Here is a 26,604-nt window from a genome sequence, read left to right as displayed (position 1 = left end):
ATTTCAGTAACTCATTCTACTTCAAAATTTTTCAGTTATAATATAAGCAGGTGAAATATAATTGTAGAGTTGTATATATTAAGTGATTAGAATAACAACCTCTCAATCAGAATGAACACAGGCTTAGACATCTAACCCCAAGTGTTTTTACCAGTTAACCATCAACCATAATTTCAAGGAAAAAACAATGGCACTTTAATTATATTTAGCTGTAGTTGCTTTTAACCATTAATTTTAAAATAAAGTAAAAAAAAAAAAAGCCCTATCTATGTCTTTGAGGTATAGGAGTTATTTTAACAAAAACATGTCCAAAGTGACTGTTTTGAAAGGATTAAGCTATAGAAGAAGAATTTGGAAAAATAGATATTTGGAAAATTTTTCAGATTCCTGACTTTTTCCCCCAACATTGTTTTGTTATATAGAAGCACTTTTACATGTGCATGCTTAAAACCAGAATTTTATAACTGAAATGGTAGAAATAATTAAGAAATGAGTATTAGGATCTAATAAACTTAGCTAAAATTCCTTTTTCTGTTTTGGACTTCTGTCTTTGAAATATAAAGCTATGACAGTACCCTTTCAATAAGCTTTCTGCTAAATCAGTCTATCAGCTTCTGTTTCTTGAAAAAAGTGATCCTATCTAAAAACTCAATCATATGGCTAGTTATTATATAGGCTTATGTACATAACTAATTTGTTTCCATTCTAAATTGTGCATTCTTTGAGAGTTAGCACCATCTATTACTCATTGCTTGTAGTTACTTCTTGGACACCTAAAATGCCAGGGCTGGTGCTAAGTGCTTTACAGTCTAGCCCTTGAACAACCTTATGGCCCGGCCTGGTACTGGTATCTTGCTCATTTCATAAGTGAGAAACTTCAGGAAACAGCAACTAAGACGCAGCGCTGAGGTGTGAGTCCTGACATTCTGGCTCAGGGTCATCATGCTTAATCAGAGCACCATACTGCTAGGTTAAGGACACCTAGCTTTAAATGAAACAGAGTCGGCACTTTATTGGTACAAGTTGGCAACAACCAAAGGAACAGAAAAACAATATTAGAATCATTTCCTTATTGAACTAGATTTATTGTAATTTAATTGAGAAAAAAAAGCATACTGCTGTTATATTGTAATTCTAGTTTGTCAAAGAAGTGGCAGTTATGATTTTTACTATTTCTCAGCTGTAAAAATCTCAGATGAAAGGTTGGATAACAGCAGGAATTTGTTATCTCATATCTTCCTGAATTACTGTTTGGAGAACAAAATGCTACAGATGACTTTTTAAAAATTGATGGAGACTGAAATGTTTCTTTTGGGTTTAAAAAGAAAAGGCAGGTCTAGAGAAAAGTAAAGGACATAGATTGACAAGACTCCCTATCCCAAAGGAGAAAGGAAATAGAAACTTACATTTGGAAAACAAAGAGGAGAATTAAAATGAAAGTTATCAGAGGAAGCTTGACAGAGGAAAACATCTATTCAAAGAAAAAGCAAAAAATTAACTAAATCACAATGTGAAATTATAGATAAAGAAAAAAGACACATTTTGAGAGACTGAGGCTTAGCTTTCTCCCCCTTCAATCTCCTCCCTCCAGAACGGTCCTATCAAGATTATGGAAGATTCCTAAAAAAGAGGTCCCTTTCTACTTTCCTTCTGGTGTTCGTACTCACACTCAGTCTTCATCATTCAACCCTCATCTCTCAAAGTGACTCTTACTGGAGAGTAAATATGAATTGTTACTGATAGATATTATGAAATGTTGATGGTGAGAATTAGAGGGTGTCTATATGAAAAATCAGCTGGCGGAACTGTAGTGTGCATTATTATCTAGGTCTTACTAACATCAGGAATAAGACAAGGGTGCCCACTTTCCCCACTCACATTCAACATAGTACTGAGGTCCTGGCCAGAGCAATCAGGCAGGAAAAAGAAATAAAATGTATCAGAACTGGACAAAAAGAAGTAAAATTGTCTCTATTTGTAGATGACATGATTTCATACAGTGAAAATCCTAAGGACTCCAATAAAAACCTGTTAGATCTAATCAACTTATTCAGTAAAGTTGTAGGATATGAAATCAATGTACAAAAATCAGTAGCATTTCTATACACTAACAACAAATTATGTGAAAAAGAAATAAAGAAAACAATTCCATTTATGACAGCAACAAAAACAACATAATACTTAGGAATGGATCTTACTGTAGATCTCATAGCATTTGTTCCCAAGTGGCACATTGCCTATTTTCTAGCTATTATTTGGTATGTGTCTTCCCACTTCCACTTGAATGTAAGTTCCATAAAATTAGAAGCTTTGCTCAGTTTTATTAACTACATAAGAGCAGCATTAATCATATTGCAGATACTTATAATAAATATTTTTTTTAAATGACTGCATGAATGAATGACATAATCTGAACACCAAACACGTAAGCTTCTACTTTTGACCCTCGGTCATCCAAATAGCAATTTGACGGTGTTAGGATGATGACATTATTTCCCCATATTTAGCCATCAATCCCTTTGTATCCTCCAGTGATTGACATTCAAGAACAAAAGAATGGGCATCAGGGGACAGAATGGTTTTTGGTTGCTTGGTTGACTTTTGTTTTAATGTACAGAATGAAACCTGTCAGCACCTCCAGGGTAGGGGTGGAGGGAATTTCTTGGAATAGTCCTAAAAGATATCTTCACAGACCCAATAACTAAAATCGATAATTTGAATACTTTTGTAAAAACATATAATTTAATCTCTTTTTTAAAGATTTACTTTGAGAGAGAGAGAGAGGGGGCGTGAGCAAATGGGGGAGAGGGGCAGAGGGAGAGGAGACAATCCCAAGCCAACCACCCACTGAGTGCAGAGCCTGACGTGAGGCTCGATCTCACAAACTCATCAGATCATGACCTGAACTGAAACCAAGAGTCAGACACTTAAGCAACTGACCCCTTAATCTCTCTTTTTTTAGGTACAAGGTCAAATCCCAAAATTAATACATACTGGTATTTTATGAAAAAACAGAAAAGAATAATATAAAGCAGGTCCACCTGCAAGGACAAAGTTTATTTCACTTTAGTAACTTTCACTATGTGTTTGACATTAGACCAGCCGCTAAGGTCAAGGCAAATAAAATTCCCATTGAGGGTAATCAGCAAGGACCTGCTGGTTAGGACCTACTGTTTGTATTCTACTGGTTAGTGTGTACACATGGCCTCTCTTCAAGCAGCTTACAATCCTACAGGGAAGAAAATATCTTAGCTATATAATATAATTAGAGCATAAAATAAGATGACATGCTATAAAGAGCTCAACTGAGTATTTTGTACGCATCTGAGAAAAACAAGGACTCTGTATTTCTCTTATCCAGTCCAAAGCAGCAGTAGGCTCCCCTGTCCTATCTAAACTTCACTGAATATGCTTAGCTAAGAGATTACTTTTCCTAAATGTATCTTTTTAATGGCTTAACTGACCCCTCCCTTCTCCACATAATTCTAGACCAAGAGGTTCTCCTGGTGAAGCACATACACTACCACCCACAGGCCCCCAGGACGGCAGAATGTGAGTAGCAACCTGAAGCACTCACTTTTATGTGGCTTCTGTACGGAACCGAAGCTGCCATTTTTCAGTGTGGGTGTCTTTTTTTTCCCTCATGACATAGACAAATGTTGATGTTTACTACAAGTTGGTACATTAGTTGCTAATTAAGTTCCTCACTGCTTCAGCCAAAACTTTCTGTATTGAATCCAAGAAAAGAATGGCAGCTATATCAAAAATAAGTTGTTGGGGATTTTTGTTTTGTTTTATTAAAGGAAAGTTGTATATTAAAGAATATGGGGAACTTACAGGCTGGGAGATAGAAAACCTTCATTCTTGGCTTGCTCTTAAACTGAGTTGGTGGTTAGAGTCCCTCTGCGTCTGTCACCAGGCCCTGGTCAAAGCCAAACAAATACTACAGTTTACACATCAGGCAGTCAAATAAACCGTTTATCATTATTCCCTCTTTTTCATACCCACAAATTCTCAGAGGAAAGAGCTGGCTGGGGAGAACCAAGGGAAGTCAGGTTTACTCTAGACCGGGTGCAAAGTTCATTCATTCTGGGGCTCTGGGTTCACACCTCTCTGGAAAGACGTCTTCGTAGCTTTATTTTCTCCACCTGCTTCCTGCAGTGTGACCATCTTATCTCCAGACCCGCGGGGAGGGGGGTAGGTAGGTTTGGCGGGGGGGGGGGGGGGGGGGCAGAACCCACCTGTATGCACCTGCCGAGGGTAACTCCTTCTTGCTGGCATCAAGGTCCGGGGCTGTTTCTCTTCACTTCGGGACCGGGAAGTCCCGCATCACGCGCTTCCAAGCCCTCCACATTTTCGCTGACGGGGTTGGGGGGAGGGGGCGGCCGTGCAAGACGGCTGTGGGAAAGAAGTCTGAGTTTTGAGGCACAAAAGTCAAAATACCTGCAGGCGGAGAGTGGCTGAGTCGCGGCTTTCGAATTCGCTTTCCTTTTCCGTTTCCCACAGCGCCTGCCACCAAAACACTGTCCTTGCCACAGCCGACCGAAGGGCGTCTCCTGCGCTGGGAAACCGACACATCCCCGCCCCGGCGGATTACGTCTGTAAAGGCCCGAGGAGGACGCGGAGAATCGAAACAGAAACCCAACTCCGGCGAACTACAGGAACGGCCGTGCGGAAAGCGGGGCTCAAAGCTCCCACCGGAGTTGGCGGCGGCGGCATCTGGCTCCTCGGCCAGGACGAGCACAGCCTTGATCGGAGGGTTGGCGGCGGCTCACAGCTTCGCGCCGCCGCGTCCCTGAGACCCGCCCCCTGCTCAGGTGCGGCCGACCGAGCCCCCCCTGCCCCGCGCGCCGTCCCCGGGGGTCCTGCGGGCCACTGGCTCGTCAGGCACAGCGCTGTGGACCCTGCAGCTCCAAACCGACCGCGGGACACCCAGCTCACCTGTTGAGCCCAGAACAGCAAACCGTCCGTCTGTTGGGGGGAATCCTCTCCCTTCGCTGCGAGGGGCAAGATGTCGAACGGCTATTCTGCAGACAAGAGTTTCTGCTATCTCATCTCGTGTTTCAGGGCCAGAGTGAAAACGTACATCCAGGTGGAGCCGGTGCTGGACTACCTGGACTTTCTGCCCAATGACGTGAAGGAGCAGATCCAGAGGACGGCGGTCAACGCTGGGAACATGCAGGCGGCTGATGAACTTCTGAACGCTTTGGAGAAGGGAGGCTGGCCCCCCGGCTGGCCTAGACAATTTCTGGTGGCCCTTCAGAGAGCAGGCAGCGTTTTAGCCGCCCGCTACCTGAACCCAGAGCTCACCGACCTGCCTTCGCCATCCTCCGAGAACGCTCATGATGAGTGTCTCCAATTGCTGAACCTCCTCCAGCCCACCCTGGTGGACAGACTTCTGGTCAGAGATGTCCTGGATAAGTGTGTGGAGAAGAAACTGTTGACAAATGAAGACCGTAATCGGGTAGGTGTCAGTTCAGATGGAGGCAGAGTTTGTAACTCGGGGTTGCTCCTTCCTTTGCCCCACTTCAAATGTTCTTGGATATCTCTGGGTAAATTTGGTTCCCTCCTTTCTTGAGAAGAGAACAGTTAGGCACGTAACATATTTTGAGAATTGGAGTACAAGGAAAGCTCTTTTTCTAATTTTGTCACTAAAAGAAGCCAAAGAGGTGTTAACTCCAAAATAGTAACTCGTACTAACAGATAACATTTATTGAGCACTTACTATAGGCGCTTAGCATCATTTGCAAAACTTATGATCAGAGTTCAGGCTCCCAATGACTCATTACGATTTTTAAGGTTATTAATGTTGCTTTACAGATGGAAAAACTGCGGTAGGTTATGTAACTTGCCCAAGGTGTCCCGGGAAAGCAGTAGCAGACTTAGGGATTTAGGTTCTGGTGGTCTACAGTTTTACTCTCACTTTATATAGTTCGATAGAACAGGTATCAGCAAACCATGACCCATGGTCTAAGTCTAGCCTATTACAGGTTTTTGCAGGCCCAAACACTAAGAATAGTTTTCACATTTTTAAATTTCTAGTGCTCATAAAGAAAGTTTTATTGGAACAGAGCCATGCTCATTCATTTACATACTACAACTGTTTTCACAATTTAAGACAGTTGAACAGAGACTATACAGCCCACAAAGCTTGCAGTATTATCTGAACTTTACAGAAAAAAACTGCCAATCTTTGGCCTATATTATTATATATTATGCCATTTGATCTTGGTCTAAATGGAGAAATTATGTCACACACATGCTTTTTTTTTCTTTGATCAAAGTTATGACATTCTCTGGGAATTAAAAGTCATAGATAATTTATTGGAAAAAAAATGTTGCCAGTTGCAATTTTTCATATTAGCAAAGGCATTTTGAATTTTACAGGTCACTTTACACTTAATGTAATGTTTCTTTGTTCATTGTTTTTCAATGAACAAGGATGTACTGTGAAGTATAGAAATGCTGACCTACGTTGAACATGACTTATTCTGGGTTGTAAGTAAATAAATATCTTATTTTGAAAAGCATGTAAGCAAATAACCAAACCCATGAGTAAAAGTCAAAGGCTTTGTCTAACGTGCTATGATTCTGACTTTTTCTTTCCTCTCTCTCTCTCTCTCTCTCTCTCTCTTTCTTTCTTTCTTTTGGATTCATCAGTTGCTTGTGTCTGCATTACAAAGTTCTGGACATTGGCCTCATGTTAGCCTGTGATGTAACTTTGTCTTTAGCAACTAAAGTTGATAGTCCTTTGTAGACTTGACAGCCATAGGGCCTGTCCAAAGACCCAAGCATGCATCTAATTTTGATGGCTGGTTTTCCCAACAAGTAAATTACTTTGCACTGTTGTCTGTAACGTTTATGTAGTTTTGTGTATTGAGAACCAGCTAGAACGCATTATAGTAGTCCAGCTGGATATGACAAATGTGTACATCACTGTGGCAGAATCTTAATTTGGAAGACAGTATGCAGCCTTCAAGCCAGCTGGAGATGGAAGATGGCATTTCCAGCCACAGTAGCTGTTAGGAAGTCCAGAAGCAACAGAGTCCAGTAACACCACAAAGCTGTTTATGTTTGGTGGGTATGATGTCCCGATTGCCAGCGAAACAGCACTTCTCCTTATTTACTCTAAATACTTCTGCCTATCAGCATCACTTTTGTCTTGCCTGGATTGAATTTCCGCCAGCTAGATTTTATCCAAGTTCTTGATTCTGGCAAGCTTGGAGGCAGCTAGCAGTAATGCAAGGGATTTGACACAAAGAAGATGTAGAGTAAAAGGACATTTATGTACTGGGTAGCAGTTAAAGTCAAAGCAACCCAAACTCTCCCTCAAATTCATATTTCAAAAGAGGCTCTGAAAGATGGAGGAGCTATGCATTTGAAGCTTTCTGAGGAAGAATAGTGTCTCTGTGACATTCTGGAATCATGTCTACATGTCATTTTACATGTATCATCATCAAAGCTATCAAAGACAATGGAAAAATAAGCTATTGGAGACAGTGGGAAAGCAGCACTAGGTTTAGAAGAATCTGTATTGATCTGGGGGTCATTGATGAATATTTATCTCAAAGCAGCAAAGTGTACTGGGGAAATACATGAGAATTTAGAATGGGAAACCTGGTTTTGAGACCTATGTTTGTTTCTTACTCTGTGTGTTACTTTGGGTCAAGTTATTTAAGTTCCTTGATCCTAAATTTACCCATGAAAAGGGACATAATATCTCCTCTCACTCATTGTACCTTAGTGAATACAAATGAGAAATCATGTTTATGAAAAAGCTTTTTAATGAGTAATAATAATAAAGTGTTGTTTTGACATGATGACGGTGATGACTTTTATCATCATTCACTTGGTTACAACTCCTTGTGAATTTAAAGTTTCAGAGATTTAGGTGAATCAACCACATTGAAACTGAGATCTGCTTAAAGCCCCTGCATTAAACTGGGATTCCAAGGAAAAACTATGTCTTTCATCTTTAGAGACCTAGCCAGGACTAGGTATAGAACTGGTACTTAATAAGTATTAACTGATTGATTGAATTTATTTCCCACAAGTTGTTTGGGATAAGGGATAAGAACACATGATGTCATGGATTGCCTTGCCAGGCATTTGGAAATGGATGAATGACGGACAAATTCGCTTTTGGAGATCCTAAAGTAATATTTGACTAAGAAGTCAGGACTTCGAAAAAATATTTTATTATAATTATTTTCTGTTTTCTAGCAGACATTTTCTACTTGGTCTGTCATTTTAGTTTATGGTTCTCATGTCCATCCCTGCATCCCCTGCCCTTCATACACCAGAGCCTCTGGAAATTATCCTAGATTTAGTTTGGTATCCAGCAAGTATCCAAAGAAACTTATTTAATGGATTGACTATTCATTCATTTGGTTTAAATTTATGGAGTGACATCTTGTGGCAGATATCATGCCAGTGGTGAAAAGACTAGATAATAATGCTGATACTGTCTGTGCTGTCATGGAGCTTATGTAGTAGTGTTAATCGGTATTCATCCTTCTAATAAATAGTTAATGTCTAGTGTATGCAAGGCACTATTGTAAATACTGGAGAGTCAATAATAAATAAAAGAATCACTTTACAGATGGTTATAATATAATGATCCTTAATAGAAAGGGGCTGCCTTTGTACTGACCTGTTTTATTTTAGGCTGCTTTGTGATCTCTTGGCATTGAGATCCATTGACATCCATTGACTTAAACATCCATGAACTCTGGAAAAGAGGTGAACATATAGACATTTCCATGTCTTAATATCAGTCTGAGCAGATGAAGAGAGGTTCATGTTTCAGTCCCAGCCAGTTCAAAGCATTAAACACCCATAGTCCAGGAAGACCCCATATGCCTTCAATTTACATGGGAGAACCAGAGATACTTTGTTCGGTCCAGCTAGAAACCAAGTCCAGTGGTCCTTATATGAAGCGAAACATGAGTCAGTCTCTCCCAGCTCATTATATTATCAGGCAAATTAGTATGTGTAAGAATTTTATTAGGAAGAAAAAGTACTAGTAAGAAGTTAGTGTGAATGAATACATATCAATGTGATGATATGTATTCATTTAGAAACACATTAACTTTTCTTTAATGTTATTCCTTTTACATTTATTAGCTAGAATTCTTTTTTTATTAACATATAATGTATTATTTGTTTCAAGGGTACAGGTCTGTGAATCATCAGTCTTACATAATTCACAGCACTCACCATAGCACATACGCACCCCAATGTCCATCACCCAGCCACCCCATCCCTCCCACCCCCCTTCCCTCCAGCACATTAACTTTTTATGGGGAACTAGTTTTTTTTTTAATCTCTTTTTAAATTTAAATTCAATTAATTAACATACAATGTATTATTGGTTTCAAATGTAGAGGTCAGTGATTCATCAGTCTTATATGACACCCAGTGCTCATTACATCACATGCCTTCCCTAATGTCCATCATCCGATTATCCCATCCCGCAATGCCCCTCCCCTCCAGCAACCCTCAGTTTATTTCTTATGATTTACAGTCTTCTCTTATGGTTTGTCTCCCTCTCTGATTTTGCCTTGTTTTATTTTTTTCCCCTCTTCCTATGGGGAACTAATTTTTATTTTATTTTATTTTATTTTAAAGATTTATTTAAAGATTTTATTAAGATTTTATTTATTTATTTGACAGAGAGAGAGACAGCAAGAGAGGGAATCCAAGCGGAGAGGGAGAAGCAGGCTTCCTGCCAAGCAGTGAGCCTGATGCAGGGCTTGATCCCAGGAGCCTGGGATCATGCCCTGAGCCAAAGGCAGACGCTTAAAGATTGAGCAACCCAGGCACCTGAAGAACCAGCTTTTAAAAATTCTTTGTTTTTAACATAAGTTTTGCTTCCTGATTTACTGGTATGAGAGCTGAGCTCTGCTATGTTAAAAAAAAAAAAAAAGCCATTATATTTAAATTGTTACCTAAGATTTTTATGAAGGAGAGAAAACATTTTTATCAAACAGTTTTGTCAGCAAGCCAGTACCTAGTGGAAATATCATTTATTTCTGTTGGAAAGAAAAAAACATAGATCAAATAATTTAGAATGTGAAAGCATGTAATTGTATTACCAACAAATTCGTAATTATTTTATATCCTATAAATTAGTTAAAAATGTATCATAGATATTTTAAACTGCATATTTAGAGAAAATGCTCAGTGAGGGAGGAGCATAAGAATCATTATATGTTCTGTTGAAGTCTCAAGTCTAAGTACTCACCTCTCAAGAATTTCCATAATCAAGTTTAATGTTGGGAATCTAATGTCTCTAGTATGTTTTAGAAGAACGGATTAAGTAAAAAAAAAAAAAATATGTATTTACATATATATATATATGGCTTTTTCAAAGGGAGCTGATGCTACTTTCTAGCACCCAAACTGATAAGACTTCTTTAAAAATTCAGAATCTTGATGAAGCTGCTAAAATTGTACAGGTGTTACATGTAGTTCCACTATTCATATAATAAAAATATTCATAAGAAATAATGACATAATGATTCTCAACTGCCTGAAATCAATAAGGACAGAGCAAGCTTGACAAATGTAATTCTACAGTTAAAATCAACTTAATTAATTAATAGTGGAAGAAGATTTAGTGCCTATACTATAATTAGGTTTTTAATGAGAGTATTCATTACAGTGTCCCACTCTTTTTAGAGAAATGCTTTCTGATTACTGCTGTCAGATGGATTTAAAGGTGATTAAAGAGTGAGGTATTTAAAAATAGGAATGGTTGGGGCGCCTGGGCGGCTCAATGGGTTAAGCCGCTGCCTTCGGCTCAGGTCATGATCTCAGGTCCTGGGATCGAGCCCCGCATCGGGCTCTCTGCTCAGCAGGGAGCCTGCCTCCCCCTCTCTCTCTGCTTGCCTCTCCATCTACTTGTGATTTCTCTCTGTCAAATAAATAAATAAAAAATCTTTAAAAAAAAATCTTTAAAAATAGGAATGGTTGAGTTAAAAGAAGGTGCTCAAACCAGTATTACTAAAACATCTTTAGCAACTATGTTTTAAGTTAGCAGATAATAATAAAGATGTTACAAACACCAGAGAAGACAAAAAGTTTCCACTAGGAGATTAATGAAGTTAGACAAAAGGTGAGAAATCAGCAAGAATCTGCTTAGAAAATGCTGTGAGGGAGATGGACTAAAATCACCTAAATTTTATTAAGTCCAGTAGTCATCTTACCCACTTCTTTTCAGAAAATGCTTACAATTGGAGACAATTAGTAGCTATAATTATAGCTCAGGAAGGCAGTATTTGGCCTCTGAAGTCAGTTGCCTGGGATGAAATTCTACCTATTTACTAGCTTTGTTGGCTTCAGGGAGGTAACTGGAATTCTCTGTGTGTTGGATTTCTGGTCTGAAAAGTGGGTTAATATTGGTCCCTTCTTCACAGTTCCTGGGTTAATAGGTGCGAAGCCTTTATAATAACATCATTAAGTATTATCTAGTAAGACAAACGTACCCACTGGGTAGAAATCATGCTACATCTTCTGTACTAAGTAGTGTCCATTGGTGAAGTGTTTATAAAGGTTGATGCTTTCTTCAGTCATCCATAATAATATAACACTAAATTTGTGTCAGGCACTGTTCCAAAAATGCAAACAAATACCTGAAACTAAAAAGTTATAGGATATATTTATAGGACTAGAAAATACACAAATTTAATAGGAAACAATTGATCTAGCTAGTCAACCCAGATTATACACGTAGGAGGTGGACAAATGTTCAGAAGGACCTTTGAGAGCAAGTAAGTCTGCATTTCTCATCTAAGCTGCTGATTAGAATTGTGAGATCCTTAAAAATTCTGGCTTCCTAACACAGACAAAATAAGTCAGAATCTTTGGGGGTAGATCCCAGACATCAGTGTTTTTAAAGCTCCCCAGGTGTGCCTAATGTGCAGGTGGGGGTGGGGAATCCGAAATTTCTTTTCATTTGCCCCATTCTGTATATGCAGAAGCTGAGGCCCAGAAGGAAGAAGGCTTTCTTCAAGACACAGCAGGTTGATGATACCCTGTCTAATTTCTTTCTGATCTAAATGTGGCTTGTATTAGTTTTTTTTCTCCAAATGTCTGGTGCTGAATTAAGTACTGGGAAATGCACTGTGATAATGATTACACAAATGATCCACATTTAAAATGATTTGCTAGTTTAATCTAAAAGAGAAATCAAAGGAAGACTAAAAGTTGTAATGAATAGTATAGAAATAATTCTGCCCCATACTTTAAGTAAGGAATATATGTAGAAATAAATTTGCCTCATAATCTTAAATAAACACAAATTTAAAGGGCGCCTGGATGGCTCAGTGGGTTAAAGCCTCTGCCTTCTGCTCAGGTCATGATCCCAGGGTCATGGGATTGAGCCCCGAGTAGGGATCTCTGCTCGGCGGGGAGCCTCCTTCCCCACCCCTCTTTCTGCCTGCCTCTCTGCCTACTTGTGATCTCTGTCAAATAAATAAATAAAATCTTTTAAAAAAACCCCACAAATTTTAGAAAATATTATAGTCATTAATACATACTGCAAATATTCTAAGTAAACAAGAATATAAATCTTGTGATAGTAATTACTTCATAGTACTGATAATCAAGAAAGAGGAGTGACATAAGAAATATTCGGCTTCTTATTTGTAGACTCAATGGGTTGAAAGAAATAGCAAGTCTAGATATATGGAAAGCAATTGAGGCAAATAGACATAACAGAACTAGAAATGAAAGTCTCTTGCCCCTGTTATTCAGAATGGCCAATGCAGAACATTGACTTCCTAAGTGTCAGTTTTGAATGTCTTGGTGGCTTTAAAAAATGGTGCATATTTTAAAGGGGGCTTGGCCCAGAGATTTGCTCTCTGCTACAATCCAGAATTGTTATAAGTGACATTGTTCTCTTCTTTAGTGTTGGATATAAACCTTTACCAATACTTATACTTAATTGCTCATTTTTTTTTAAAAAAGGCTAGTTCCTGTTTAAAATTATTCAGAAGATATATGATCTTTTTAATTCTGCTTTTCTCTTAAAACAGATTTCTGCTGCAGAAAACAATGGAAATGAATCAGGTGTGAGAGAGCTACTGAAAAGGATCGTGCAGAAAGAAAATTGGTTTTCTTCATTTCTGGCTGCTCTAAGTGAAACGGAAAACCATGCCCTTGTCCAAGAGCTAACGGGCACCCCTCATTTTGAAAGTAATGCAGGTATATCTAATTCTACTATAAAAGAGTTTGTACCTTTTCCTTAGTGATTGAGAGTTTAATGAAGCCTGTAGACACAATGCCAAACACTAAGATACTTAGAATCAAATTTTCAAAATTGGAAACGATTTGAGAAATCATCTATTTTTTTTCCTCCCCTTTACAAAGGAAGAAACTGCTGCATGGGGAAAGATTAACTTACCAAAGGTCATACATACAACTCAGCAAACTAGGCTATTGCCAGCTTTATATACTTATATATTGGCAGCTGACTCCTAATCTAACATTCTTTCCACTACTTCTTTTATATTGAAAACAAGATGATTACCTAAAATTTTTATCAAAATAATTTATATATTGATTAGATAACCAATAAGTTAGAAGAAAATATTTTAGCGGTTATCATAACTGTGCTGCTAATCTTCTGGTCATTTATATCAATTTTTAAGGAATTTATTAAACATTTGATAAAAGGTCTGTGATTACCAACATCTCTCAATATTACTTCCTGTGAGTTTTTTTTTTTTTTTGGTTCTTCAATTATAATAATAAAAGTAACATTCTATTGCCCTTTCACATATATTTCTAAATCTAATACAAACTGCCATTTTATTTTTCTTTTCAAGGTATGTATCTTATGTTTTCAAAAATCTCATATGTAAGACAAATTGAAAGTTAATTGGTAATAAAATGATTTAAATACTTTACAATCACTTTAAGCTTACTCCACTTCTCCTCTTCATCCAGTCATCTGTCATTCATTCATGGGCAACATGTGATGAGTGCCACACATACGGTTGCAAATACTGCAGATACAGGCTTAAAGGAGACACACAAAGTCCCTATGGCCACATAGGGCCTTTCTAATGGAATAAGACAACCAGTAAGCACATTTCTTAGTTGCTTGTGCTAAGTAAAAATTTACTAAATTATTAAAATAATTTAATAATTATTGTATTATTTTTTATTATTTTTATTATTTTTTATTCTCTATTATCTATGAAATGGGTTAATTTTGCCCAGTAGTTAGAAATACACACACACATACACACATCTGTGTATATATCTTTATCTATATCTATATCTATATATGCATGTACACAGAGACAGACAGACACACACTGTTAATGAGTTCATTCCCTTTCAGGACCTCATGGAACCATATCCTTCCATGACAGACATTTAAGAGCTTACATTTCAAAGAAAAAATGGTTGCAGTCTAGTTTTTTTTGTTGTTGTTCCCTGGGAAATTTTAGTCTCAGTGTAACAAGGGACATTAGAAAGGTAGCCTTTCAGGTCACAAGACCTTGTTATATATGTCCCTCAAATTCGATGATACCTACCCATTTTACAGTTATGTAAAGTGGCATACTTGTTTAGGATGGAGTCTAGAAGATCTGCTCCAAAGTGTCTTCTAGAGTCTCCTGACATGGACAACATGTCTGTCCAAATTTCTTTCTATAATATACATATTTTAAAGATTTTTATTCATTTATTTGAGAGAGAAAGAAAAGAGCAAGTCAGGGGAGGGACAAGCGGACTTCAGGGTGAACACAGATCCCAGAACCTGAGTGGAAACCGAGAGGAACTCAACCCACTGAGCCACCCAGATGCCCCTCTTTCTTTCTTTCTTTCTTTTTTTTTTTTTTTTTAAGATTTTATTTATTTATTTGACAAATAGGCAGAGAGGCAGGCAGAGAGAGAGGAGGAAGCAGGCTCCTTGCTGAGCAGAGAGCCCAGTGTGGGGCTCAATCCCAGGACTCTGAGATCATGACCTGAGCTGAAGGCAGAGCCTCAACCTACTGAGCTATCCAGACGCCCCCAGGCGCCCCTCTTTCTAAAATATTTTTCAGTTCCTCTTCACAAGATGCTTTTTAGAAGTTTTGTTTGTTTGTTTGTTTTAGTAGCTCCATGCCTAGAATGGAGTTCATTGCAGGGTTCCAAATCAGCACCCTGAGATCAAGACCTGCACCAAACTTGAGAGTCGGACTCTTAGCCAACTGAACCATGAAGGCGACTCTAGAAGTTTAATGTAATTTTACGGATTATAATACTTTGAACAAGAGCAATGTAGGTAGAGGAAACATAGTAAATCCCAGGTAATACCTACATTATAACGCCCCTCATCACATACATCTAGTTCTCTCATGCTTTCCTCTTCACTATCTTTATGTATGCCATAAATTTGTGTTATTATTAGGTCTTTATGTGTCTGCTTCTGAATGGCTTAGGAACTAGTTTATCCACATTTTCCCAGCCCACGCATATACCCTATCTGGCTATAAAAGGGGGAAAGGCCTTATGGAAAGAAACAAAGGGGAAACCAATTACCCACCCTCCTCTCTGGTCCCTTAGCAGAGCCCTCTCATGGTTGGGACTTCTCCCTCCTTCTACCAAAGGGAGTGAAGGTGGGCATTGACCCAGATATGAGGGCTTCTGTGACGGCAGGGAGCAGAGTGGAAAAGGGGTCTCTGAGCTTCCTCGGAGGATTGGAAGGGAAGCTCCAATTCCTGGCTGAGGTGGCTTTCGTGTACTTCTCATCACCTCTACCTGCAGGCAGGTTGCTCCTGACCTACTCATTCCAAAAAGTAGGACTTAATTTTTCATTTCCTCAAAAAATCCAATCAGAGGGATTGGGATTTAAATTTTGTTCCTGAACTGTGCTTCTTTTTATGGGAATCTAAACACTTCTTCTGGTCTGGGAAGTCTTCATGACCAGAATAAAGTTCACTGTGATTATTCTCATGCTTAGGAGTTACAATGGACTAAATTGTGTTTCCCCTAAATGCATATGTTGAAGCCCTAATCCCTAATGTGACTATGTCTGAGGGATAGGGCCTCCAGCGAGGTAATTAAGGTGAAATGAGGTCAGATGGGTAAGCCCTAATCTGATAAGACTGTGGTTTATAAGAAGAGGAAGAGATCTCTGTCTCTCTCTTCACCATGTGAGGACACAGTGAGAAGGTGGCCTTCTGCACCCTAGGAGAGAGCTCTTATCAGACACCAGTCCTGCCGACACCTTGATCTGGAACTTCCGATCTCCACCACTATGGGAAAACAAAATTCTCTTGCTTGAGTTACTCCATCTCTGCTATTTTGTTGTGGCCTGAACTGACAGATACAGAAGCCTGGGCTCCAGATCCTGATGCTTATTGAATCCTGGCTCTTTTACTTCCCCGCATGTGTAGCTTGGAGTATTTGCCTTCTCTGTGCCTCAGTTTACTCCTCTGTGAAGTGGGGAAAATAATATTACCTATTACCTAGGGCTATTTGGAGAATTGAATGATTCAACATTTCCATAGCACTTAAATGATAAGTACAAAATAAATGGACGATTTGGATTACAAACCCCAAACATACCTAATGTGTACCTGTAAACGCTGTCAGGTCGTCTTGCCGAACAACAGAGTCCGAAGTCACAACAATTTTCTTCAGGAAATTCTCCATACACAGGACATACTTTCCCTTTATCCTTTAAGATGGGTTCATCCACAATGATACTTTAAGAAACTTTATTTATGGAATCAATCTTCTCTGATAGATTATAGCTTCAGGAGGCCAGAAAATCTTGTTTTTCTTTGTAACTCACATAGCCCCTTAAGAAAACATTCCATACATGTTAGTTGAAGGAAGGAAGGCTGAGGGGAGAAATGAAGGGAAAGGGAAGGATGCAGAATATTTTATTGAATCCCTAAAAAATCTCCAGATAGTCAAAATACATGAATTTAGGCTGACATTAAAGCATATGTACATCTCATGTAGAACGCACAGCAAGGGAACAAAATGGCAAGAGCGCAAGCTAAAGAAAAACCACTGCCAAATTTGCATTTTCATAATTCTGCCTTAAATATAACTTTGTGTCACTAAATTAGTGTCTTACTTCCTACCAGTAATGGTCAGATAGGAAATCACCAGACTGTTTTAGTGATTACCGTGGTACTTCACATGATGTCTTTTTAGATAAAATTTAATCATTACAAAAGAATTACTCACAGTGTCCATATTAAAAATAGAAATACTGTATCATAACAAAAAATATGTTCCTAGCATTTCAAAATGTCAAAGTACAAAAGTATATTCAGGCAAATTTCTACTGGAAACCTCCACTTGGTTTTCAAAATGACAATAGCTTTTTATATTGCATTAAACGATTTACATTCTGTTGCGAATTTCAGAGTATTTCAATATACTCAGGTAAACGTCTATTAGGAACTCCTGTTTCATTTTCAGAATAGCAATTGCCACGAAGCAGACTCTACACGAGCTTGCGCTGACTCCTGTTTACCTTCTGATGCTTCATTCACAGAGACTGAGAATTTATCACAAGAAAGTGGCCCTGACATTCAAGAGGCAGTTCTTTTAGCCACAGGTCCGCCAAGTCCCGAGGGAGCGGGCTGGGACGAGGACAGTGATTCACCGGACTCGTCTTTGGTGGATTCTTCTGTTGTCTCAGGTATTTGGAATCTGCACATCGTTTCCATATTTTGCTAATTACCACTTCCCGAAGAATCAGTTGGTGCATTGATGATGTCGGGTTCTGTGGAACACAAAGAGAAAATTTGGGCCTTGGGGTTTTGTGAGCATTCTTATTAAAATCTTATTTCTAGAAATGTTTAAATGAAAAGAATTCTTTGTGGCTAAAAATGTTTCAAAACGAGTGCAATATTAATATGTTATGAATAGGAACACATTTGGTTCTAATTTTACTGTAGGAGAAGCTATCTATGGTCTTTGTGATGTGGTAAGTATTATAATCATACCCTATATTTCATGGTTTTCAAAGTACTTTCAAATATATGAATTAGTTTGATTCATCCCAACCTCTGAGAATTAAGAAGGCCATTCATTATCTCTTCTTTATTTTATAGATTGGGATGTCTCAGAGAGGTTCATCTGGGTTGTAGAGACCAAACACAAGGCTGTAGAAAGGAAGATGACAGGTGCTAAACGGGGGTTGGCTTGATTTACAGTAACTAATTGGTGAGAGAACTCTTTACCACCATGACCACCTTTTTTGTTATGAAATATTCCGGAACGATCAAACTAATTTAATTACATTCCCCTCTCTAATTTGCTCATGATAGAAAAATCCTCTCTTCCTCTCTTCTCACCAAAGGGCCACATTCTATTTTCACAAGAAATAGTCATTCAAAAGAAAAAAAAAATAAATATCTGTGCTGTGTGGTAAATGTTTAAGAAGTAACTCTCCGGGGAAAAAGAAAAGTCCTGAGCTGTAGTATTTGCCAATCTTCACGATGCAAATGCTTGCCCTGAAGCTGATGTCAAACCTCCAACCTCACGTCCCTGGGTTGGAAAGAGAGAAGCACCAGCTCACCATTCTGTTAGCATTTCCGCTAGCAGATACAGTGAGCATCAACAGCTTCAATGCCATAGAGAACAGGGAAATCCAGAAACACGATCAGGAAGTGATGAGTTTAAGTATTCATTACCTTTGCTTTCATATAATTTATTTAACTGTAAATCCATATAATTTAATTTTTAAAGATTTTATTTATTTTATTTGACAGATAGAGATCACAAGTAGTCAGAGAGGCAGGCAGAGAGAGAGGGAGGAGGAAGCAGGCTCCCTGCTGAGCAGAGAGCCCGATGCGGGGCTTGATCCCAGGACCCTGGGATCATAACCTGAGCCGAAGGCAGAGGCTTTAATCCACTGAGCCACCCAGGCACCCCTATATAATTTAATTTTTAAAATGGCTGTGCTTAACAACCTGCTCACAAATTCCTGAAAACTTAACGATTGGCTTTGGTGAGCCGATATAAGCGGACTCCATCACACCACTGCAAAGTTTACTACTTTCTCCCCCACCACCTTTTTAAAGTAATCTGCCTCCAGTGTGGGGCTTGAACTCACAACCCTGATATCAAGAGTTGCATGCTCCATCGACTGAGCCATCCAGATGTTTCCAAAGTTTCCTATTTTCTACTCAGAAAAGTAGTGCAGCTGTGTTGCAAGAAATTTGGAAACCGTGAAAACATACAAAGAAAAAGTCACCCATCCTCCCACAATGTGGATATATTACTTTTAACATTTGGGTATCTATCCTTCTGATCTTTTACATAAGTGGATGTTTATACATAATAGCATTTCTCCTGTGTTTGTTAGATATTCTTCTATAGCATGGTTTTTAATGGCTTCGTAATAGTTACGACCATTGGATGCTTTATAATTATTAAGTCAATTGTTAAATAATTAAGATGCTAAAAATTTTCTACATTGTGAATAACTCCCTTCATATCTATGTTTCAATGTAATTCTTGAAAACCTATTACATAATTGGAACTTCTGGATCAAATGATGTTTACCATCTTAAGACATTTGAGACTTAATGTCAAATTTCACTCCAGGAACTTGTACCAATTTAGGTGTCCTATAGTATAAGAGAGAGCTTATTGCCTTGAAATCTCTTCCGCAAAAGCAGTTATTTCTACAAAATATCATTATTTTCAAACCTTGCCAATTTGGTATTTTGCTACTTGAATTTGAATTTTTTGATTTCTAGTAGAAAACCTTTTTGTAAGTTTATTCTTTTTGTTGTTGTTACTAATTGCCTGTTTTCCTATTAGGGTGTTTATATTCTTTTTGCTGATTTGTGTGATCACAAATCTATCTAAATGTATAGGATAGCAATCTTTTGTCATAAATAGTACCAATACGTTTTACAGTTTGCCCGCTATTCAAGCCTGTGACTCGTTTACTTTTTTTTTTTTTTTTTTTAATGCAACGCTTCTGCTGCTTTGCTGGGTAAATGAATCATCGGGAGGAGTGGGTCTTACTGAAATGCACTCTGATTCCGTAGGTCCTCTGTGGAGCCTGAGATTCTGCCTTTTTCACACACTCCCTGGTGACACTGTATCGCTGGCCTGGACCACACGTTAGTGAGGCTTAATATATAGAATAGCAAAAACCTGAATTCCAGAGGATTTTTTTTTTTCCACTTTAGAAGCTGCACTCTCCTTCAGAAATCATGATCTTATGGGGATGCCAAAATCACTCTCTGAACATGGATTTATCACATTTTAATAAACTTCCTTGATAGGATACCTGACATCCCTGTGGGTTACTGGCTGTTTTCTAAATCCACACTAGAAAGAATCGAAGACAGGACTGAGGTTGGCAAATGATCCTGTATCTTGAATGAGGGTTTTTCATCAAAGGTTGCCAGTAACGCATCTTGTCAGCCTGTAGCTTATGTATCTACCGAGGATTCTGAGTCTTAAAGTGAACAAAATTAAAGGCAAAACTTTAAAAATGTTCTGTTTCTTACTAGTTAGTGTAAAACTTAGAGTTGCCTATTGTGAAAAGAAAATCTGGATCTTAATAATAGCCTTAGAGAACAGAAAGGGTTTTGTTTTGTTTTCTTGCTGTGTTCCCTCTCTCCCTCTCATTTGCCCTCTGTTCCTTTCGATTCTTTCATTTAACAACTATTTATTTAACTCCTACATGCCAGACATGTACTGTTCAGTGTTCAGTTCTGCCAATACAGTGGGGGAACATAATAGAGGTGACTTCTTGCTCCCCTGGAGCTCTCAACTGATGGGCCTGTCAGTCAAACAGTATTCACAGTATAGTCACATTAAGTGCTAGTAACAGTCCTACAGTAAGTGCAAGAACAGCTACTAAAACATATACTAGTCTGAGAACGTGCAGAAGTATATAATACCCTGTCCAGTGATAGGAGGACTCCACCCAGTTCACAGACTTGAATGACCTTCTGGTCTATAGGATCCTCATGATATCTGGACTTCCCCGTGGAATTGAGAGCCATATAGTCCAATCCATTCTTTTCAGCACAATAGCAAAGGGTAACTTACTTAGGAAAATGTAGTTCCTTTGCCTTAGGTCTTAGGCAGTTCATAGATGCTATAAATCATTGCAAGTGTTGGTCTATTTTCTTATTGCTCTCCAGAACTAAGAATTACAGGTATACATAACTTGTAAATTACCATTAGCCCAACGAAGTTACTGGTGTCCTTTTGATTAAAGGTTCTATTGCAAAATTTACTGTAGAAGGATTTTGCCTCTACAGGCATCCTTTCATAGTATTAGCAGTCAAAATAAAGGGGAAAATATCCCATAGTCTGTAACATGCATTTGCATAATTTTTGTTTTGTATATCTCACCGGTATTGATAGTATGTAATCTTTATTTTTAATTTTAATATATAGGGTTAAGATTTCACATACAGCTTAAATATAGCCAATGCTACCAAAGTAGCATCGAAAGAAACTTATTTCTTAAGCTGCACACATTCTATAAATATGAATTTTCATATGCAGAAAGAAAAAAATGTGACTCGAATTATTTCTAATTTTAAATTGACTCCTCTAATTTTTATTTCTGAACCAGTTTCTAAAATATTTTTTTCAGTGCATAATAGTCTTGGTGCATACAAATGGTAATTATTTATAGTTTCAATCAAAGACCCCTTATGTATTGTTTTTCTGCCCTTTTGACTCCTTAACACACCTGGTGGGTAAGATATACTACCACTAGTAACAGTAGCCTGCCCTGAAACCAGTTTTAATCCCATTTCTCCTTCACCCTTGGGGTGATATATCAGCATTCCCTAGTAGGCGGCTCTGGAGAGTGCTTCTATCATGCCTCCACACTGGGGGCTGGCATGTTCTTCCTTCCTCCTTCCAAATACTTCCCATTAAAAAGTTGTTAATAATGAAGATGCACCAATTTTTAAAACTTGCCTTCTTCTAAATTAACACAATAATTTCTAAAGGATATTTGAATAGTTGTTAGACTGTTAGTAGAGTTTTGATGCTGGATTTTATAGTTCTGCTTCCTAAAGTCACTGGTCATCTCTTATAACAAGAAAATATTGGAAATCTGCGCTGTTTCTCTCTAGACCACACCACCCTAGAAAACATCAGAGGGACACAAAAGCCACATTCATTTTCTTCTGCTGAAAATACCTTAATTTTAGCAAATACAACGTATCTGGATCATTTTAATTCTCTAGGGTTACAGTAGAATTGATTGTACAATCATTTTATATTTAACAATCTGCTATTCTTGCTTTCTCAAAAACAAGTAGTTATTTTACATCGACTTTTACATTACACCATTTTAGAAATTAATGCCCTGTAATAAAATAAAAGCAAAGCAAATGAGATTCAAAACAAGATAAATTTTTTATTTGCAGTGAACTTACTTTGATGCAGAGTTTCACATAAAATCTCCCAGACTTCTTTTATCGTTCTGTTAGATCTTCCGGTTATGAAACGAGACGGAGCAAGTACCCGAGATTGGCCAGCAGAGGGCGCTTTTACATTATAAAGAGAATGGAATTCACTGTTCCAGGGTGGAAGATTATAATGTAACTGTAGAGTGTGCCATGTGTGAATATACAGTGCGCATGACTGTGAATGCATGTGTATATTTTGATTTATATATTCGTTCACGTGAAGATTTTAAAATTCCACCCCAGCTAATGAGCTTACCAACCTGCTTGTTTTCAGACTTTAATACCTTCTTTTTCATATTCCCCCATATGTTCCACTCCTTAGGTTTATCCGGTGACATTATGCTTTGGAATATATTGTGGATATATTTTGCATAGATCATGTTCTGTAGGAGGGGTTTAAAAATTGACCTTTATAAAACAGCCTCCTTCTCCCTGGCCCAATCTGTTATAGCACTTTTTTTGTTGTTGTTTTGTTTTGCCTTTTTATAGACCAAAGTCCAATCTTAGATTTGGTCTATACTAATTTCTGTAAAAATGCCACAAAATTTATCCTTGCACTTGAGGACCAGAATAATGTTTTATAGCACCAGCCTCTAGAAATTTAGAGATTTTTAGAATCTCTAGAAAAAAAATACCATATAGCACTTGAGACCTTAGTGGGAAAGATAATTGATATAGCAGCATATAAGACTGTGTCAGAATTACCCACATTATTACAGGATTGGTTTCACTACAGGTAGTTATCCTTTATTTCCGTATTTTGCTAAATTTAGTTACATCAATTATTGGGAACTAGAAATACTACTGAGGCAATCCAAAAGGAAAATATTAATTTGAGCTGAAAAAAGAAAAAGAGAGAGAGATGGCCAGAGAGAGATAAGCTGCTGCCCCTGCTGATGTCAGTGTCGGCTAATGGTTAATATAGGTTTGTATTTTATTTGAAATTTCCCCGGAGCCATCTAGGTTAGTTATATGACTCCCAATTGCTTACTAGTTCTATGAGGGTTATTGTTCATCTCTCAGGAAGGAGGACATAGGTATTTTGATGGGAAGCTTCTCCCCAGTGTGCAGTTAAGACGTGCTGGATTTATTTTCATGACATCTTTTTACGGCTACAAACGTCAAGCGTTTTTCTTTTTCCTTTTTTTTTTTTTTTCCTTATAAGCACCATTTTAACAAAGGCGACAATTTTAACTTTAATTTGATGCTTAGGACTTACCTTCTCTATTTTGGCACGTGAATGAGGACTAGAAGCCAGAGAGTGAGTTGGTTGGGTCTTATTATTGAGAGAACCAAGTACCAGCATGTTGTCCTCACCCTCAAGGAGTTTGTAACCCAGTTCCAGAAAACAAGTTCCAGGCCCCCAGAGGAAAACAGTTATCTATCCAGAGTGAAGGAGAACGTGTTAAAGGATTAAGGAGGGTAGACTTGGGAAGGAAGACATAAAGACAGCTTCCCTAAGGAGGAATTGGATACATCCGTCCTGTGTTGGATCTGTGCACAGAGGTGGTAGGCAGCATTTCAGACCACATGGGCACTACAAGCAAGGGTGTAGGTGTAGGAAGATTCAAAATACATTTAGGGTGGGGGGTGTCATTGAGGGGGGCTCTGCATGTGTGGGAGCAGGGCTTTTAAGGAAAGTCTCCGTACTTCTGTTCAATTTTACTGTACACCTGAAACTGCTCTGAAAAATAAAGTCTATATAAGATGGACCCAATGGTAATAAACACATCAAAATCCAACTGTAGTAAACAGCAAAATTATACAAAAGTGCAGGGGAACAGTTTGATCAGAGGGGAGCATTGATGGGGGAGGGTAGTAGGAGAGACTTCCCAGATCAATGAGAGTTAATGGGCTTCTCTATGGCTTTTACAAATGATTTCCCTAAAGGGGAAAAAATACTCTTCACAATTCTGAAATACTAGCGCAGTGCACACTGGTCATTTCAGATGATGTTTCTAGGAGAGTCCTTCATGGGGGGACTGCGTGCCCTGGGCAGCTGGAGCCGGCTGCCACTAGCTTGCCACAGCCAGACGCACCGGACTCTTCCCAGCTCCACTCTGTGATGTCATGCTGGTAGCTTGAAATCAGCCCTGGCAGGAATATTTACACTGTGGACATTAGCAGACACTTTGAAGTCATGGTTTGTTTTGTTTTGCTTTGTTTTACCTCAAGAAGCTGACCGTTGTGTATTTCCCAGAACACCCTTAAATGTACTCTCCTCAGACTTACTTTAGCCTGCTTAACTTGAATAGCTCTTCCAGAGGGCGTGCTTATCAGCCAAAGAAGTTTCCAATTCATCTTCGATCTTGCCGTCCCTAAACCTTGTCACTGCCAAGACTCACTTCCCAGTGGTCACTGGGCTTTTCCCTCATAGCTGATTCACTCTGGGACTTTTGGCCCCCTTGTATTCCAATAACCGTCTTTACAGAGGGAGATCCAAGTCCAAAGGCTAAAGGGTATACATGATACAATTTAAGCCAACACTATTACTTACACACAATTCAAATTTAATTCTGACTGAAACATTTCAGCGGTATAAATTCTATAAACAGGAGCAAGGAGCTCCATGGATAGCCATGTGGGCCTGTGGCTCTAGGAGAGTTTTTTCTCTTTGGGGAACTCATTTCCTAGAAGCTTGGATCCAGGAGAGAATATGCAAGGTGGGTGGAGGTGGCTTCTCTCCATTCTGCGGGAACACATGTTCCCTGGCACGGAGAGCAGAATCTGACAGACCAAAATGTGAGCGTGTGTGTGTGTGTGCGTGCGCACACGCACAAATCCATATACATAGAGCTGAAAATAAAAGTCATCTATTTCCTCTCAAAAAAGATTAAGGATAAGTTATTTCAAAAGAAAAGGAGTGTTTGAGTGTTAGGATACTTTGCATTTCAGAAAAAAAAAAAAAGACAAGAGGTCTTAGCAATGTGTCTGATCCAATTATAGGAGCCCACAGAAAAGCACAGAAAGATTCAAAGGAACCCACAGTCCAGAATAACTTTATTGGTGGTCTTGAAGAGCTTGGCTAGTATATCTCAATGAGACATTAGAGGAGGAGGGGAAAGGAAAGAGGGTGATAAAGATGTGTCTTAGTCCCAAATGTACGCATCACAAAAAGCCTGCTTTTTCCATATGGACAATACCCAACTGTTGTTCATTTTTATGTTATCAATAAGAGCTATTGAAAAAGGACCCTAAAAAAGAAAGGATGGAAGGGAGGAAGGGTATTATTAGTAGTATGAAAGCAAGCACACTTAGGAAGCCCGTGCAACCTCTGGGGGAAGTGCCCGTGAGTGCACATGTGTTCGGATCTTCAGCATTCTGGGCTGCAGGGATTATGAAGCCAGGCAAAGGGGAATAGCTAAATAGGTGAAGCTAAAATGCATCACAAGGTCAGAACAAGAATAAACATGAAAGGACGGTGACAGGTGGAATTAGACTATTTGCAGACCTTGTAAGCACTGCCTCTCAGGTGAATGAGATCTACAGGTGCCCTTCTTCTTTCTCAATGTGCATAGAGGCCCCAGCCCTTTGCACTGCTTCCTGCTCAAATGCAAAACCACTTTTCAGCAAAGAGAATGTATGACAGTCCGAGGCAAAGGGTGAAAAAGGAGAAATATTCTGTAGAGTGAAAAATGCATGAAGGTTGAAATAAGGGGGTACAGTACCTGGCAGGGATAGAAAGAAGTAAGAACCAATTTGTATCTTACCTAACAAAGCTTAGCCCTTAGGTTGAATAAACAATGTACTTACCAACTAATTGTTATAATAGCGCTTTCCAGCAGAGGGCATACTTTACATTGCAATAGATCTAAAAAGGCCTTCCACCAAGAGGTTTTTTTCATTTGAATTTTTTTAACTTCAATATTTTTGGTTTCTAAATGGTTTAAAAATATTTTAAAGTATTTAAAGTCTAGAAGATGTTAAATGTGAAATTTCTCAGATTCCAGTTAATATTTCTGCCTTATTAGTTAAATATTCAAGTTGTGATTGCAAAATGACATTTTTTTCTGTGGCTTATGGACTGGTCTTAGACACTATCATTGTACACAGAGCTGTTCTTTTTTTGTGCTGTTTACAAAATTATTACAGAAAATCCTATCTTTTAATTGGATGAGTATCATTTTCTTTCATTCCAAGAGAGTTTGATATAAATAACTGCTTTTTTTTTTTTTTAACA

At 38.4% G+C, this 26,604-nt stretch overlaps 2 protein-coding genes across 4 annotated transcripts in view; one reads left to right on the top strand and one right to left on the bottom strand.

Moving 5' to 3' along the window:
- Positions 1-5,032, bottom strand: part of GCA (grancalcin) — a 48,352-nt gene extending 43,320 nt beyond the window's left edge. The window contains exons 1-3 of one of the 3 annotated variants that reach the window (XM_044242218.1): positions 4,942-5,032; positions 4,242-4,599; positions 3,838-3,922 (exon numbers count right to left, since the gene is read on the bottom strand). The gene's annotated coding sequence lies outside the window, so the exon portion shown is untranslated. The remainder of the gene's footprint in view (positions 1-3,837; positions 3,923-4,241; positions 4,600-4,941) is intronic. The other 2 variants (XM_044242220.1, XM_044242219.1) reach the window with 2 other exon arrangements.
- IFIH1 (interferon induced with helicase C domain 1) overlaps positions 4,990-26,604 on the top strand; it is a 55,824-nt gene continuing 34,209 nt past the window's right edge. Inside the window, exons 1-3 of the mRNA XM_044242216.1 lie at positions 4,990-5,464; positions 13,041-13,209; positions 17,513-17,659. Coding sequence (XP_044098151.1) covers positions 5,012-5,464; positions 13,041-13,209; positions 17,513-17,659 — 769 coding nt within the window. The 5' untranslated portion in view covers positions 4,990-5,011. The remainder of the gene's footprint in view (positions 5,465-13,040; positions 13,210-17,512; positions 17,660-26,604) is intronic.

The sequence above is a fragment of the Neovison vison genome, chromosome 3 (assembly GCF_020171115.1).
Source record: "Neovison vison isolate M4711 chromosome 3, ASM_NN_V1, whole genome shotgun sequence".
NCBI classification, from domain to species: Eukaryota; Metazoa; Chordata; class Mammalia; order Carnivora; family Mustelidae; genus Neogale; species Neogale vison.
This window is presented reverse-complemented; position numbering and strand designations above follow the sequence as displayed.